This window comes from Lytechinus variegatus, chromosome 5 (assembly GCF_018143015.1).
Source record: "Lytechinus variegatus isolate NC3 chromosome 5, Lvar_3.0, whole genome shotgun sequence".
Taxonomy (NCBI): Eukaryota; Metazoa; Echinodermata; class Echinoidea; order Temnopleuroida; family Toxopneustidae; genus Lytechinus; species Lytechinus variegatus.
Window position 1 is genome coordinate 27,553,220 of NC_054744.1, and position 18,643 is coordinate 27,571,862.

Below are 18,643 nucleotides of genomic sequence, written 5' to 3' on the forward strand. Positions count from 1 at the left end.
AGTCTCGGCCTAAACATAACCAGCTGCTATGATTTCCACTTCGTCCGCCCATTTTCGAAAATTATTATTATATTTTTACATTTTTGTCATCATTATAATATATGGTTCATAAACAGTTTGTTTATTAAATACCGTCGCCTACCTTACGATTAGTCTGCTTTTCGATTTTGGAATAGAACGTAGTAGATTTGGGTGCTAATATTGAGATATGGAATGTCTTATTGTGTAATATTCTAAGTCTTTGTACGAATACCTATGTTCCAATCTGTGACTGTGCCATCACCCTTATTAGTATAAAAGCGAATTCAATATCTAGTCGCAATGACGTCAAATAAATAGTACGAATCATTGGCCATGATTTGAAACTAATTTGGTCTTTACTCCAAAATAAACGCCTGAAATCATCCGCTATATTAGTGTTCTTTCAGTTAATTTGAACCTTAAATGAAAAGATACTTTTGATCCACCTTTTAAGAAAATTAGCAAAATGTGATATATTTCAAAATTATATCATGGACCAGTCGTGCCAGTGGTAAGGTGTGCGGTGGCATTTAGACTAAAACCAGGGTTACGCCAGAACTGATTTCGCCCGATTGAATTCGAACCGATTCTGCCCGAATACCACTTAATTCGGATGGATTCGGAACCTTATCATCTATGGAGTTCCCCAAATAGTGACGAATGGGTCCCAGATATAAGTCCCGATTCATCGCCAAGAATTAACCCCCATTCAATTTGGCCCTTCTGCAGAAAGCAGCTGAATGCCACCCGAATAGTGGCAAGAATCGAGCCAAAGGTGCCCAGAATCGAGCAGAATGTGGCTAGATTGCTCCGATTACAGCCAAATGAAGACCCAAATGTTGACCCGGTCGCGCGTTTCCGTTTTACACCCTGGCGAAGGCATTTTCCGGAAACGTAGCCAAAAAGCGACTAGTGAAGAGTCTACACACGACGCTGGTTCAGGTTTCACGGGCCTAATCACTAGTGGCAGGCCATAAATATTCATTCGAGCCAACCCATTGCTATTTTTTTTATTTTGATATGGCTGATTGACAAAGTGTATGCATATGATTGTCCATTTAACACTGATTCTATTTTTGGTAATTACTGAACTTCCTTTTCCCAAATTGGGAAGAAATATCACCAATTTTGGACTATATTTTCACTGGCGGAAGGATTAGGGCTATTTTGCTGTTTGAGGTGATGAATCTGCTCCCCCCGAAGGTGTCTTCAAACACGCCAATTTATTTTTAAAATGAGCCGGTCGAGGGACCCTTTTCTGGTCAGATATGGATTGCCAGATATAAATCCTATCCACTGGTAGTAAACATTCTACCCCCGAATTTCATCCTTATTTTTTATGAATTTTTTAAAGTGCCAATTTAACACATGAGTCTATGGGGAATGAATTAGGCCTGTGAAACCATGAGCGTGCGACACAGGCGAGTCCACCACCGCATGCAATTTGCACAGTTACTGATCAGAGCACAGAGTTCCTCGGCACTTCATGTGGCAGTCAGGAGTGAAATCCGAACATGCTTTTGCAGTCGCGTTGTTTATGATAGTTTTTTTTTCTAAAAATAAATTATTAACTAAATGAATAGAATGACAGGCAAAATCAAAATAAACAGATACTTATAATGGAAAGACAAATTGAAGTTTGATGGATTGATACACTTAGAAGCTGCCGAAAGATATAGAAGACTGATAAATAGATAGAGACAAGAAAGACAGATAGATAGAAATAGAGACAGAGACAGAGGGAGAGAGAGGTGGATAGATAGATAGAAAGAGAGAGAAAGAGGGAGAGATGGGTGGATAGATAGATAAATAGAGAGAGGGGGAGAGACAGAGAGGTCGATATATAGAGGGAGGGGGAGAGAGAGAGAGATGTTATAGATAGAAATATGGACGGACAAAGAGAAAGAGAGAAAAAAGACAGACAGATGCTAGAGAAGGAGAGAGATAGAGAATTTGAGAGACAGATAGATAGAAAGATAAAGAATGAGAGAGACAGAGAAGATAGACAAATTAACAGATAGATAGATACATAGATTGATAGATATATAGATAGAGAGAATTAGAGAAAGACAGACAGATGGATAGATAGATGGATAGAGAGATAGATAGAGAATTTGAGAGATAGATGTTAAATAGATTTAAAAGTGAGAGAGACAGAGAAGATTATTAACAAATTAACAGATAGATACTGAAGTTATAAGAAATGATAGATAAATAGATAGAGAGAAATAGAGAAAGACAGACAGATGGATAGATAGATAGGGAGAGATAGAGAGAATTTGAGAGATAGATAGATGTGAATGAGACAGGGAAGATTATCAACAAATTAACAGATAGATAGATACTGTATAAAAAATAGATAGAAGATAGATGGATGGGGGAGAGAACTTGAGAGATGGAGATATGTTATAGATATATGGACGGAAAAGGAGAAATAGAGAAAAAGACAGACAGATGGATAGATAGAGGGAGGGAGAGAGATAGAGAATTTGAGAGATAAATAGATGTTAGATAGATAAAGAATGAGAGAAACAGAGAAGATAGACAAATTAACCGATACTGTAGTTTCATAGATAGATAGATGAATAGATAGAAGAAAGACAGACAGATGGATAGAGAGAGAGCTGGAGAATTTGAGAGATAGATAGATGTCAGATAGATCAAGAATGAGAGAGAAGAGCGACAAATTAACAGATAGATACTGTAGTTACATAGGTAGGTAGAGAGAGAGAAATACAGAAAGACAGACAGATGGCATGGATGGGGATATATAGAGAGAGATAGAGAATTTGAGATAAATAGATGTTAGATAAAGAATGAGAGAGACAGAGAAGATTATTAGATAGATAGATACTGCAGTTACATAGATAGATAGAGATAGAATTTGAGAGATAGACAGATAGAGAGAAAGACAGACATCAGCAAATCGGCAAGGCAAATGATCAAGGCAAACATTCGTATTGAACCTGGAAAGTATAAGCTCAGCTGCATTTGCAAGTACGGTATGTTCTGCGGATAACTTCGGTGCGGACTTTGGATCGCGCGCCCAGCTGATAATGTAAACAAACGTAGACGTAGACTCTTCACTAGTCGCTTTTTGGCTACTTTTCCGGAAAATGCCTTCGCCAGGGTGTAAAACGGAAACGCGCGACCCGCGCGAATCGGAATAAAAGCCGACTGCTCCGAGCTCGGACCGTCACTCCTTAAAATGATGCGAATAGGTCCGAAAATGCCCAGAATAATCCGAATGCCTCCCCTTATCCAACCAAATGCCATCCGAATAGATCCCGAATGTGCATGGCTGGAATAAAATTTGTTGCGGCCACATTTTGGAATATTTAGGAGAGTGTTAGGCTTTGACAGCGAGTGTTCCCGAATCCCTCCCAAATATTCTCCCACTCGCGGAGGAATAACAGAATATAATACTCCCGAAATGCATGCGCATTTTACTCAGTAGACTAACGAGGAACCAATCAGAATCACTCTTTTAAATTAGCGATTAATCTTTGTGTAACGGGGCCCTGGTTAAACCCCCTCTCAGGCAAATGCAAGATCATCCACTACTTCATGTACTTAAAAGTTCTATCAACACTGCTTTCTGAGTCGTATAATAATCATTCCATTCCATTCATGCTCTATATTATACTGTTGGGTTTTTTTTACGAAGTAAGAATGCCCTTCTGTAAAATTGTATTTGATTTGTATTGTTTTATATTACTTTGTATTATGTTTTGAATGGAAATGAAATACATGTAAAAGAATTGAATTGAAAATTACATCAATATACATGTCAGATGCGATTGATGGGAAAACTAGTTTATCATGTGGTTAAATTTATTACCTATTACAAGATTCAGGAGAAGTTTTATGAATCATTATCAACGAGGCTTCCTCTCTGTTCAATCGTAGATGAACTACTCTTCTTCACGCACATCTACAGTGAACCTGAATCCATCTTCTATTACGATCTTAGACGGGGTACCGGTGTTCATGTCCTGGTAAAGCTCGATGGTAGGAACCCAAGGAACCTGATCTTCACATCAGGATGGTTTATATGGCTGGAAAGGGAAACACTTCAGGCCTGCCAGATGTCGGTTGGTCGAGAATTGTCTGTAAAAATGGGACTCTGTAGGTCTCCTTGGACTGACCATGATCGGTTTACCATCCACTACAGTGCGCAACTCAGTATGCAACTGCGGAGCATCAAACAGACGGATCCCGTCTGAAGTCATGCTTGATGCCGTAAAGAGAAAATGTTAGGCATGAATCCTCCAATGGAATTTTTTAAACGGGCATAGGGAGCGGATCCAGGAGTTCGCAGGGAGGGGGGCAGTGGTCAAACTTTAAACCATATCTGAGTTAATTTTCGTAGCGTATATAGGCTCAATCTATATAGATTCGAGGCCTGCCTGACTATAAAGCATCAAGAAAGTTGGACTGTGATACACAAAGTCACAAGTATACAATGCGGATCCAGCTTTTCCTAATGCTTGGGGGAGCAAGGGAGACTTAGTAGCAACATGTGAACACCACAAAGATTTTGACTCCGTTTTAAAGCGCACAATCGCATTTCAAATATATATATATATATATATATATATATATATATATTGTTCTCTTCATCAATTTCTTTACAATATTTAAATAAAAAAGAGTTGCCAAAAGCTGTTCTACATGTGCAATGACCAAATACATATATATATACATATACATATATATACATATATATATATATATATATATATATATATATATATATATATATATATATATATATATATATATATATATATATGTATATTGTTTACACGTGTATATATTTTGTATGTTATGCTCTACCTGTCTACGGCTGCCATACGGCGAGTTGAAAATAACCGTTTAACACTTTTCTGGTGGTTTGAATAAAATGTTTTTTTTTCCGACTCGCCGTAAAGCAAATGTGACTCAGGAAAAATACACTATTGCTTGAATAGAGCCTTTCTCTTTACAAGGCTTTATTAAATGTGTGGTACACGTGTAAATATCTTTGTGAATAACCCTCATCACAACTAGTGAATAATGATTTTGTCAATTCTAACGATTTCAGTATATAGTTAAGCAATTATATTGGCGGCAATTATTTTTGAAGTACACCCTCAACCTTTAAACGCTTTTGTAAATATGGTACACGTGTAAACAGTAACCACTGTCACGATTAAAACTGCTGAGTTAATCGTGGAGTAACCGTAGTGATCGTATCAGGTCGTATCAGATCGTACGATCATGGCGGTAGTATTGATCGTAGAAAAAAATGAATCGTCCAAAGCTTTTAACGATGTCACGAAAGGCTTATTCGTAAAGAATTGCACGACAGGCATGGAAAGAGACATGAAGTGAATCAAGCCTTGTTACACTGGAACCGTATCAGCTGCGAACTCAATCCGAATACACGTATTCTGAATGATTCGGTCCCCAAACCCACCGGAATGTCATCCGAATACATGGTTCGAATGAAATTTTCTGTGGCAACATTCGGGAGTATTTTGGAGGTTATTCAACTGGTTTTGAACATTTCAAAACGAGCCGAATTCCTCCGCGAACGTTCACGAATCCCTCCCGAATAGTTTCTCGCATTCGCGGAGGGAGAACAGGATAGGCCTACTCACGAAACCACCCGAATACTCACAGCTGATTCGGATCCAGTGTAAACCAGACTATAACCCTCATCACAACTTATTTACTTAAGGTCAAGTCTACCCCCAGGTAAATGTTGATTTGAATCAATGGAGAAAAATGAAAAAAAAACAAGCATAACGCCGGAAACTTCATCAAAGTCGGATGTAAAATAAGAAAGTTTTGACATTTAAAAGTTAAGCTTATATTTCACTAAACAGTTATATGCACAAATCAGCAATAAGCAAATTAGAGAGTAGATGATGTCCGTCACTCACTATTTTTTTTATTGTTTGAATTACATTTTTTTTTACAGATTTGACAATAAGGACCAACTGGACTGAACCATGAAATATTATAACAATGGCAATTCCACATGTTCAGGAAGGAAAAAACTTTGACGTGACAATAAGGAGAAAATTAGGATACGTCATATCATTTTATATAATAAATTACAAAAGAAATAGTGAGTGGATGACCTCATCACTTCCCTCATTTGGCATATACCGACCATGGATGTACATATAAATGTTTTCTGAAATTACGCGTACATTTACAATGTCATAACATTATTATTTTACATCCGATTTTGATGAAAATTTCAGTGTTATGCTTGTTGGATTTTTCTCTTTTTATTCAAATCAACTTTCTGTTGGGGTGGACTTGTCCTTTAAGGTAACTCGTCCATTAATCAGTTCATCCAATGTTCATTTTTGGTCCTATAGCTACGTCGGCTAATTTCAGTTGGTCCAATAAACATTGACTATTGCCATTTCGTCTAATTATTTATTTATTAGAATATATTTATTCAGGATCCAAAGATCAACAAAAAAGCTGTTTTTCATCAATGACGTGATGAAAACAGAATCAAGATTTCAACAAATAATCATCATCATCATACATGTAACTAAAATCAAACTCTGAGTCGTTATCTAGGTAATGCTTGGTAACAAATAAACAATTAATTTTACATAAATAATATCATGAAAATGACTAAAATGTTAAAGTTATCAGAACGGAATATATATTGATACAAACTACTAATCGCAAAATTTTATTCACTGATAAAATCCACCGAAATTATAGTAATGTATTGATTAGGGGAACTATAGGAAACACAAATTTGGGTGACGGAGCAATGGCAAAAATATATCAATAAGAATAGAAACAAATAATAATGGTATAAATGACAATGATAGCCATCAAAATATAATATATAATAATAACAACAATAATAATAATATTAAAAGATAAAATGATATCAATGATCATAATAGCAATATAAATAAAAATGATAAGAGTAGTAATAGTCATAATAGAAATGATATAATGAAAACTAGAGATGCTCGGCGGGTCGCGCAGCCGAGCATGCATCCCCCAAACCCACCGCGTCATCAGTCATCGCGATATATAAAGTTCCCACAGAAAACTAACAAATAAATACAATTATCTTGGCGACAATGACCCTAGCATGCAAGTCCCCCAAGCCCATCCATCTCCCATCCAAGTGTGGCTGAAAAGTGACTTACGGTTGTGGAGAAAGAGAGTCCGATTGTTGCATGTAAACTTTAACGTTGACCTGAAAATGACTTTTGACTTTACCATGTGACCTCTGACTGCAGCATAACATGCAGGTTCCCCATGTCCATCTACCATCCAAGTTTGGTTGAAAAGTGACTTACGGTTGCGAGTTAGGTGTCATAAGCCAGTCTTGCATGTAGACTTTAACGTTGACCTGAAAATGACCTTTGACCATACCATGTGACCTGTGACTGCAGCATAACACGCAGGTTCACCAAGCCCATCTACCATCCAAGTTTGGTTGAAAAGTGACTTACGGTTGCGGAGTTAGGTGTCATAAGAGAGTCTGGAATGTAAACTTTAATGTTGACCTGAAAATGACCTTTGACCTTACCATGTGACCTCCGCCCACACCAAAATCGATAGGCTTCTTTGCTATACCATACTCGACCTTCATGCCAAATTTGAAGACAATCGGAGAAGAAATGCAGCTGATAGAGCGCTCACAAGGAAATCTCTGCGGCGGACGCGGCGCGACGAGGCCAAATCCATAGTATCCTCCGAACTCTGTTCGGGGGATACAATAATATAATTACTTCTACATCTAAGTGATAATAATAATTGAGAGACATTCATAACCAACAGTCTGCTCTCGGGAAGATTCAGGCGGTGAGAAGGCCCTTCCAATCAATTTTATTAAGAAGTGAACAAATGGGGAAAAAGGAGAGAAATCAAGAAAAGAAGGCAGAGCACTGATTACGAGAGTATAAAAAATAGACTTTATCAAAAAGAGATATCCTAAGAGTGTATGGGTCGTGACAATATTATCCCATAAATGGACTCGAGAAAAAAATACTTATCAGTCATTTGGTCATGTTGTCACCCCTCTCTCCCCAGTAAGTGCAAGCTAATCAAGTTGTAACAGAACCACAGATCGCGAGTAGAGTTCCAATAAACCGTACACACATGCACCGTAAACCACTATGGTTACAAGACAAAATGGATATTAGATAAAAAAAAATGGTGACTGGCTGAGACGGCAATTGGACCAACTGTAGTTAGACCAAATGGAACATGGAGAAAATGAAAGTAGACCAAGTGGTTATAAGACCATTTGCCTTTAGACTATAGTTTGAAATTGGACCAAATTGCAATAGACATAATTTTATAATGGAAAAACTAAAAGTGGCTTTTGGATCAATTGGTTAAAAAAATAAAATTAGACCAAATGATAATAGATGAAATGGCTAACACACCAACTGGGTATTAGACGAAATGGTGATTGAATGAAATGGTTATTGGACTATGTGGATAATGGACCAAATGATGGTAGACGAAATGGCAATAAACCCAAATTTGTGGCATTTTAAACAATTTGTAGCATAATATACACTTAAGCAATGATTTTGGCAGTCATTTTGAATAGCGCCTCATCTGTTTGACATTTAAAAAAAATGTACAGTACACATGTTAATATTTTGTGAATAACTCTCATCAACAATTACTGCTAAAAATGTCCAATTTGCCAATTTGCGGCCTCTTCAATGTTTATTAGCACGTATACTTTACTCTTTAGTGGTCATCCCACTCTCTTACTTTCAACCGCAAATGGCACACGTAAAAACACAGATAATTTGTTTTCTCAAACATGAAAATCTTGATCACTCCTTTCCTATCAAATTCATTGAATAAAGAAAAAGAGAGAAAACAACCTTTATCAAAAATCCACACCACCAACAAATAAGTCTGTTATCTTCAAACGATGTTTCATATTTAACCGCTTTTATTCATTACTCAAATAAACCCATTTTCTTTGTATAAGACAGCAAAACATATACAAGTATAAATATTATCAAGTTCTTTTGCAAAACTAAAAACTTTCACCATTGCACATGTGTCTTTACACTACAGATATGTACTGTTATAGAAGTATAATCATGTCACTCGTTAAAGGTCAAGTCCACTCCAGAAAAAATGTTGATTTGAATCAATTGATAAAAAACAAAAAAACAAACAAGCATAATGCTGAAAATCTCATCACAATCGGATGTAAAATAAGAAAGTTATGACTTTTAAACGTTTTGCTTATTTTTCAGATAACAGTTATATACACAACCAAGTGACATGCAAATGAGTCGATGATGTCCCTGACTCACTATTTTTGTTTTTTTCATTGTATGAATTATTTAATATTTCAATTTCAACAGATTTGACCAACTTGACCACAAGTTTGAGAAGGAATACAACTTTTTTCACAGGAAAATGAGGATCAAATCAGAATAGTTCATATTTCATACAGTAAAATACAAGAGAAAGGGTGAGTGGGTGACATCATCAGTCCCCTCATTTGCATAACAACAAGGATATGAATATAACCATATTCTATGTCTAATTTCTAAGAATATTTTAGTGTTATGCTCGTTGGATTTTTCTCTTTTTATCTGAATGATTTTTTTGTTGGGGTGGACTTGTCCTGTAAAGCTTAACATATCCATACAATATATCAATTTTGTGTTCTCTGATGTAATTTATTTCTCTTAATAATTATGTTAAAACATAAAGCTTAGTAACTGTATGTATGAAGATTTTAGTGAGGTATTCAAATAAATTTTTCAACATTAATTTCCGACTTGTTTCTTATACATGTAAATGCAAAAATGGAGAAGTACAACACATGGAACTAACTTAACAGTTGTATTGAAGATATTTCTATTCTTGCCATTTTTAGTATTTTGAACTGCAACAGTTGCCTATTCACATTTGGACTATCCCTGTATGAAATTACATAATTCAGAAGAGTACACGTCATCAAGGGATATTGATAAATTAAGATATAATTGCTGGGCTATTAAAACTTTGTATCTCAAAATAAAGACAGGTCAGAAAAAAACTTGATTTTGGAGTTATGAGATACCAACCTTCTTTGCATAGGAAGAGTTCTCGACAAGAATTAGGTGATTGTTCTTCGAAAATATGAAGGTTCCGCATTGCCAAAATAATAATTTCCATTGCCCTTAAAATATTGCAATTTTGAGATGTAAGGTTTTATCAGCCCACAAAGAAAATCACATTTTGGATAACGTTTATTAAGTACTATTCCACTTTGCCGGCTTCCTGCAAAAAGGACTGAAGGATAATTTTTACCATAAGTCTTACTTTTTTTCTATCATGTCCTATTTAATGAGCTGATATTTATAGTTATACTTGGAATTTTGAAATAATTTTTGCACCATTGGATTGTGTATGATGTACTCTTTCAATATAAGAAATAAAAGACAAATTGTAAAAATTACCCATAAATGCAGGAAGCAGATGACCTTTCAGTCTGCTAAATTCAATGCCAAACCATCTGAAACCAGTTCCTCTTTAAACACTAAGGTCTATTTCACAAATACCCTTTCACATACCAGTTATCTGTATATACCCATCTCAAGAATTATGGTCACTGTTTATTCAGTCTATATTATTATACACATGTTAATAGATCAAACAGTTTTAATAGGAGAGGAAAAGGAAAACTGGTTGCCAAAATGTCAATTATACGACTGATTATAACCTTTTGTACATATGTTTGGCCAAAGACTTTGCTTTACTTGGTGGATTCACAATACGGTGCATCTACTGGTTGCAGCAGACAGGCCAATTTCTAACATTGCGGTCTCACATAGACTCGGGCAGCGCACATGCAGTGCTAGTGTACTGCAATGTGACTGTGATGCTTCAAAAAGTGAAATGATTTGGCAAAAGCGGAGAAAGAATTCACCTAAAACCATATATTTCACAAAGTAATACGAGGCAAATTTCTCCCCCTGAACCCTAGTAAATAGCATAACTTCATGCCACATCAGCCAGCACAACATGTTCGCATTCATGCAATAGCGCGCAACAGATGTTGACTTTTTCCCACGAGGCATTGTGAATTTCAGTCCACTACAACCCATGGGTGGCACACTGTATTGTGAATTCACCAAAGTGATTGTACAGTTTATGTTATAGGACACAAGCCTTTGGAACAGACAATATGGGTATTCTTTGTAAAATAAATCGTAACATATTGCAAGCCTCTGGCAATCATCACCATGTACCACTTGTTAATACAATTTAGCGTAAATATAGATTGGATCTTCTTGTACTACAGGGCCTAGATGATGACGAGATAAAAGAAAAATGATACACAATTAATGGTGGACCCAATAATGACACAACAATTTCTCTAATGACAACTCATCCGGGCTTTATTTCGTCTAACATATAGGTTTAGGCAGTGGCGTACCTAGGATTTTCCACGGGGGGGGGGGGGGGCAAATTCGTCCGCCCAAAAATTTGACAAGCAAGAAAAACAAGTCTCCAACCACAAATATAGGATTTTGTATCAGAAAAATAATATATGATTGACAACCAAAAAAAATAAATAAAAAGGTCTTCAAGCTCACCAAGGGGGGGGGGGGCAGGGATACGTCCCCCACTGTAGGTACGCTAGTGGGGTTACATTTGAGGTTGCAATAAGGTTTTATGTTGGGTCAAAGGTTAGGGTTAGGATAGGGTATAGTGTTAAATCCAGGGTTGGAGTTGGTCAATCCATTAGTGTGTGGACCTAACAGCAGAGAGATTATCGCCAGAGCAAATGTCAAGGAACCGACCATATGGCTTAGGGTGGTGTTACATGATCATTGAATTAGCCAACTGGAATCAAAACTGAAATGTACCCAAATGAATGGCTCAAATGAATACTGCTAAGGAACAAATATTCTTAAAATGGCAGCGAGAATATTAACTTCTAGATCATCTGTACTATACACAGTAATCACAAAAATGTGTCTTGAAATATATGTACCTATAAATACGAAGCTGAAAGAGAAACATTAAACAGTACAATGAAACAAAAACAGAAAGAAATTTCTTTTTCACAGAATTGAGTGCTATTATCGGTTCCATTAACAATGAACGTGTAACCTTGTGATTCATAGTTAGGAACGTGATTTGCACAGTTGCTAAGGCACCATGGCATGTATTGCGCAGATAATCAAAATCTACCAAAGTCTTTAATTAGTTGCATATCAATCATCCTCTTTTGAGGTTGTACAAGGTGCACGTTAGCTCTAGAGATAAGAAAGCAAAATACATACCACAACATGATGGTGATGAATGAGTGTGACAGGGATAATTGAAGTGGTAACATTAATTGATGAAAATTAATTGGAAAAAAAATTAAAGGTCTAGTCCACCCTAGAAAAAAATGTTGATTGGAATCGAAAAACAAAACTTAAATAAGCATAAGGCTGAAAATTTGTCAAAATTGGATGTAACATAAGAAAGTCATGACATTTAACATTTTTCTCTCATTGTTCATAAAAAGTGATATGCAAATAATGGAGTTGATGATGTCCCTCACTCACCTTTTCGTATTGTTTGAATTATACAATATTTCAATTTTTACAGATTTGATGAGAATGACCAACTTGTCTAAACCGTAAAATATTAAAACAGACTATAATTCTAAATGTTATGGGAAGAATAAAACTGTCTCACATGACAATGAGGAGAGAATTAAAATATTTCATATTTCATACAATGAAATACAAAAGAAATAGTGAGTGATGCCATCAGTCCCCTCATTTGCATACTGACAAGGATAACTGTCTTGTGAAAGTAAGCACAGCTTTAAAATGTCATAACTTCCTTATTCTACATTCGATTTTGATGAAATTTTCAGTGTTAATATGCTTTTTTATTTTTTAGAAGGGGTGGACTTATCCCTTAAAAGCACACAGGCAACTGATCCCCCAAAATAGTGCAAATGATTTGTAGATAGTTTGGAGATCAGTGTGATAATGAAAGAATAAAATAAATGTGCATATTGTACAGTTATAGGATTATAAGCATATTTGAACTTTAAAACCACACACATGTCAACTTGAGGTGCTTACATGCATAATATAAGATACCTCAACCTAATAACAGATAATTATTAAACTCAACATATCAAAACAACAGAAAAACGCAAAAATTTGGTAATTGAAACCAGTGCACACCGATTCAAAATTTACTCCATAAATAATGATTTATTCCTTAACATTACCTACATGTACGGTAAACCTGGTTACTAATATATACAAACAAGTTTAAAAAGCCACTGACTTCATTTTGATTTGTATACATTCATCATCAACATGAATTACTAAATGTAATCTTAAGGTAACAATCACTGTAACATGTCTCCTAATAATTTTCAATCAATTAAATTAGTGCAATTGTAAACCATTAATACTCATTTAGTATTGAGATAGATAATTTCTTCACAATATTTATTCATATATATCCAATGAATACAGATTAATGACCAATCACTGAAAGAGAGAGAGATACTTTGATAAATTATATCTAAACTCAAACAAAATGTCTGTATCACTCTTGAAAACAACCAATTAAAGCTAAATATTTCTTTGTAAACAAATTTTGTTGATACACAGAATAAATAAATTTCAATCTTGATAGTGCACGGTTCTGTTCAGACTACTATATCACATCTGTATCGAAGAACTGCTTTAAACACAGCCTCTACAACTTTTAAACCTCTTTCCAATTCTAAACAGAGTACAGATCATTTTAAATTTACCAAAATTTTATTTTGCTATGTATAGTTTTTTCTTATTTTTCAAGTACCGACATGTACTACAGTGTAAGTATATCACAGGATTTGCAATAATTTACACAAGCCGTGCTCTTTAAGAATTAACTACATTTTATTGCCTCCATATTCTTGTATAATTCCAAAGAGCTTTAGACAGGCTTTAAATGTAAAAATATGTGTTGAAAACATAATGCCAGCAAAGTAGGCTTTGCCATAAAGTGACTGAATTTAAGGAACAACCCACAACAAACCCTTTGCCCGCTTTGTTCGACTAGAAGGCTGCCAACTTTGACTGAAATCATATTTTATTCACGATACACATAGGGTTGTATTAAGTCTATTGTTCTCACACACATACACAACAGTGTTGTGTGCATCACATTGTTCCTTCTACACACGAAGCTTTCGTTTACAATCAATCTATCAAGAATTATTATGAGTTAAATTACCATAGTCCATGCAAAACCCTGTTAACGTTGCACCCTAAAACTTAATGTGGCACAGGAGAGATGGCAGGCAATAAAATGTTGCTCTTTATTATCCCTGAAAACGATAAAAGCCTTGGATTTTGAGTCATCCTATATGAATCCAGTTTTACCAGATCTCGAAGCAACTGTACAACTATTCTCGCATTTTACATGAAATATGATGAGAAATGTTTTGCTCTGTATGTCTTTGTTGAAATAGAAAGTGTTACCTTTATTCAAAAGCAGTCTCCCATCTTTTAATCATTTTTCTGTTTTCAATCTCGCCTCTCCTTCCATTTTTTCCTAAAACAATTAACATTACCTGTAAATGATTTCTTATCTTACTATAACATTAAAGTTGATTGTTCTTATAAGTTTCAGTTACAAAAATGCATGATCATTATTCACTGAAATTTTGCTTCATATAAACTACTTTAATCTACAGACAGGCACAAGCATTAAAAGAAAAGTGGCAGTTATATATCTGTGATCATTTGATTATTCATAAGAAAGTAGGACTATACATTTGAAAATATATAATTTCTATAAAAATCTAAAAAAATTCAACACACATCCACTTATTTTCATGATCATCACATATTCCCTCACCAGGATTTTGGTCTATCAGGAATGATGATTCTATACAATGGAATAATTAAAGTGAGTTAACACACATCTTGTTCATCAACAATAAAAAAACACTATAGTTGAAGGAGCAATGAACAACTACATTATTCCAGATTCATTTATCAAAAACAATATGAACACAATCTGACATGAAATTTCCATATCAACAAAAGCATACATGTACATGTAAATGGTACAATGCTTTATAACTTTGCAATTAATGTTTAATTTTTATGAGATACATTAATAACACACTGTCAATTCTACAATTTTGGGATATACTTTAAAAAACCATGATGAGTTTTTATGGAACTGCATGACACCATAAGGACAAACATGCACAAGACAATAGTTGCCTATATGTGTAAACTTACTTAGATCTTAATTGTTTCTATATCATCTTTCTATTACATGTTCTTTAAAAAAAGAAATGGTTGTTAAACTACTATCATGATTATCTCTTCTGCAATCGGAATATGAAAAAAGTAGCTGTATGTACAATATAACTTACATATTGTAATACTCTTTTAATTGAATGACTAACACAATACATGTAATTATGTTAATAAACAACAAAAAACAATATTGCATTTTAAATCTAAATAATTTCATAAGTATTTAAACATACTGGAAATACAAAGTAGGGTTAGGGTGACAGATACAATAATAATATGACTATATAGAAATATGCATATAGACTCTTTGTCATTAAGAAATATTTAAAACAATAAACAATGCATGTTGGACACTAATTAAAACAAAACAATCTGGGGAGCATTTCATGAAAGGACTTGTCAGAAGTGATATCCGACAAGTCCCATTTTATTCAACAGTTACCATAGTAACAATGCTTCTCAGTCAATCAAAATCAAGGAAAGTTGTCAAATCTGACAACTTGTCGGACGAAAGTGTTGATGGAACACTCCCCAGAAACCCATATTTATTATGAATTACTCCACATGCCCAAACAAATAAAGGTATTATGACCCAGCATATGTTAAATAGTATACCCAATATATTTCCTGTGATTTGATACACTTGATTGCCTGACATGATAGTAATACAGAATAAATATTGTGTTTCAAAGTAATAAGATTTATCTGGTGATTACATTTTTTCTAAAACCACATTGGTTAAAAGCTGCTTTATGTATTCGAATTTTGATACTCTTTAAATTTGCATTCAACTGCACACTTAAAACATGATATAACAATAGATGTTGAGCAGCATAGTTTGCTTTCACGTGCATTCTGGTTTGATAGAGTTGTGTTAATGTGAAAACCAAGAAAGTAATTTCAATAGTTAATGGTAAACTAAAATGTTTGCCTCTGCAACACTCCATTGAAGCTTACATGACAAATTTCAGATGAATACAAAACAGTTGCCAGGCATGACAAATATGTCATGAGTGTTTCTGGATGGTGTGTGCACTCAATAAGATATCACAATTATTATCATTATTATGTATTACCGGTACATTGGAGATGTTCAGTCGGTCAAGGATGGTTCTTGTATGTCTGAGGAAAACCAATGTACATGTAGAAGTTGAATACACAATCATTGCTTTCCACAAACATTACATGATGCACGAGGATGTGTTCAGACTGTTTTTGGATGAGTGTTTACTATTGTGTGTTCAGTTTTCCTTCACCCCTGCCAGCCACATTATAGATCAGATCCAGGGGAGAGATCCATGCAGACACGTTGGACATATTTGGAGGTCCTTGAAAGGTTCAGGAGGCCAATACAGTAAATTTTGGGAGGAAAAAAAAATCTGATGTCATCCGTGGACTGCTGTCTTGGCAGAACAGTTCTTGATGGTCCGTGTAGCTGCCGCATTGGTCAGTGTAGCTGCTGTGTTGGTCCAAAAAGCTGCCCTAATGGTCCATGTAGCTGCCGTTTTGGTCTGTGTAGCTGTCCTGTAGGTCCATGCTGACACCCTGATGGTCTGTGTAGACGCCGTTCTCTGCATGCATGGTTCGTGTAGATGCAGTGTCAAAATACAGTCATCAACACTCAAACTATTCGGACCATTCTAGGTCCGTTGCGGTGTAGATCCCTGAGGATCCATCTTTACATGTGACTTGGGCTTCAGATGAACCTTCCACTTATCGTATACTAGGAGTTGGAGTTGAGAACGCTAGTCAGGCTGGCCCTCGTGAGCCTGATGTATTATACACAGGGTGTGTTCAGTCTGTCTAAGATGAACGTTCTGTTAAAGCATATACTATGAGTAGTAGGTGAGAACACTGGTCTGGTTGCCTCTCATTAGCATGATTGGAGGGAGGTCACCAGAAAGCACTTCTAACCAGCACATGTACATGATGGGTGGACACAGATTCTTCCTAGGCATTGGTAGTGACCTAATCAATATAAGAGTAGAATATTGATAAGATGTCAATCTACAAATTATCATGATCAATTATCGAATATGAAGAATTGAATTGGAGTTAATATAAAGAACTGTATGCATCAGTGTATGGATGACAAGATGTTAAAGCCCCTCAAAGGATCTAGAAAAACAACTTGGGGTAGATATTTAGAATCAGTATCTTCACAAGTGGACTAGCATTACAACACACTGACTGCCAAATTGATTCGAGTCTGGAAGACACTTTTTCTCAGTTTTTACTCATTTTTTTTTACTGGCAGGTCATATCAAACAAATAAATTGGAGTCAAAACAAGGGACTGTTAATTGAAATGGGTCATAGACAGACTATCACTAGTAAAAAGAAAATTGTAAATGAAAAGAAAGGCAATTAGATCGATAGGATATGAGATGAAAAGTGGAATTAGACCATGTTGGAAGAACAGGCATAAGATGGATTGTGATATGACAATATCACAAATTACCCTCTCAAATTTTATGTCTTTCGGCGCATGCAAAAGTAAAAACACTCGGCAGAATCATGGTTACACTTACATGACAATGAGGTTGGCATCTTTTGAGTGCTCTTGAAGAAGTTCCCTAAGCCGGATTTGTCTCATTGTCTGAAAATGGGTTTAGAAAAAGGGAACAGAAGGAAGGGTATGAGTATTTCCAACAATTTTTAACGAACAAAGTTTTGACAAATTTTTAGAGAAACATATCCTCATAAAAACTTGATCATTAACATTATCATTGCGATCGCTGTCCTCCTCCTCATTACCATTTTCATCATCGTCATCTTATCCTCATCATCATCACCTGGACCACCATCATTACCCAAATCATCACCATCATCATCCTCATAGTCACCATAAGCTTCATTAGCACTAAAATCCCCACCATCTTTGACCCGTTACCAATTTCGTCGTCATCATCCTCATAGTCACCAATAGCTTCATTAGCACTAAAATCCCCACCATCTCGGGACCGTTACCAATGTTGTCATCGTCATCATCATCCTCATAGTCACCAATAGCTTCATTAGCACCAAAATCACCACCATCTCGGGACCGTTACCGATGTCGTCATCATTGTCATCATCATCGTCGTCGTCAACATCATCACCACAACCACCAATACCACAATCCTCCTCCTGCCCCCTCCCCTTAATATCACTATGTTTAGAACCTTATCTTGGCATCTCATCTCACCTTCTCTTTGAGTGATTCTACATCTTCTTCTGAGATCTTCCATGGATACATCTTAGGATCTTCACCATCCTTCAGTAACCACGGCTGGATGATCTCGTTAAACTTTTCAACACTGGAACACACAAAAAATTCAAACTTACCAC

The 18,643-nt window shown here is 35.6% G+C and overlaps 1 protein-coding gene across 1 annotated transcript in view; it reads right to left on the reverse strand.

The window, feature by feature from the left end:
* Positions 1-15,161: 15,161 nt before the first annotated feature.
* The window catches only part of LOC121415859 (solute carrier family 12 member 3-like), a 54,449-nt gene continuing 50,967 nt past the window's right edge, over positions 15,162-18,643 (reverse strand). The window contains exons 23-25 of the mRNA XM_041609233.1: positions 18,501-18,612; positions 17,845-17,912; positions 15,162-17,282 (exon numbers count right to left, since the gene is read on the reverse strand). Of these exons, the coding sequence (XP_041465167.1) occupies positions 17,147-17,282; positions 17,845-17,912; positions 18,501-18,612 (316 nt within the window). The 3' untranslated portion in view covers positions 15,162-17,146. The remainder of the gene's footprint in view (positions 17,283-17,844; positions 17,913-18,500; positions 18,613-18,643) is intronic.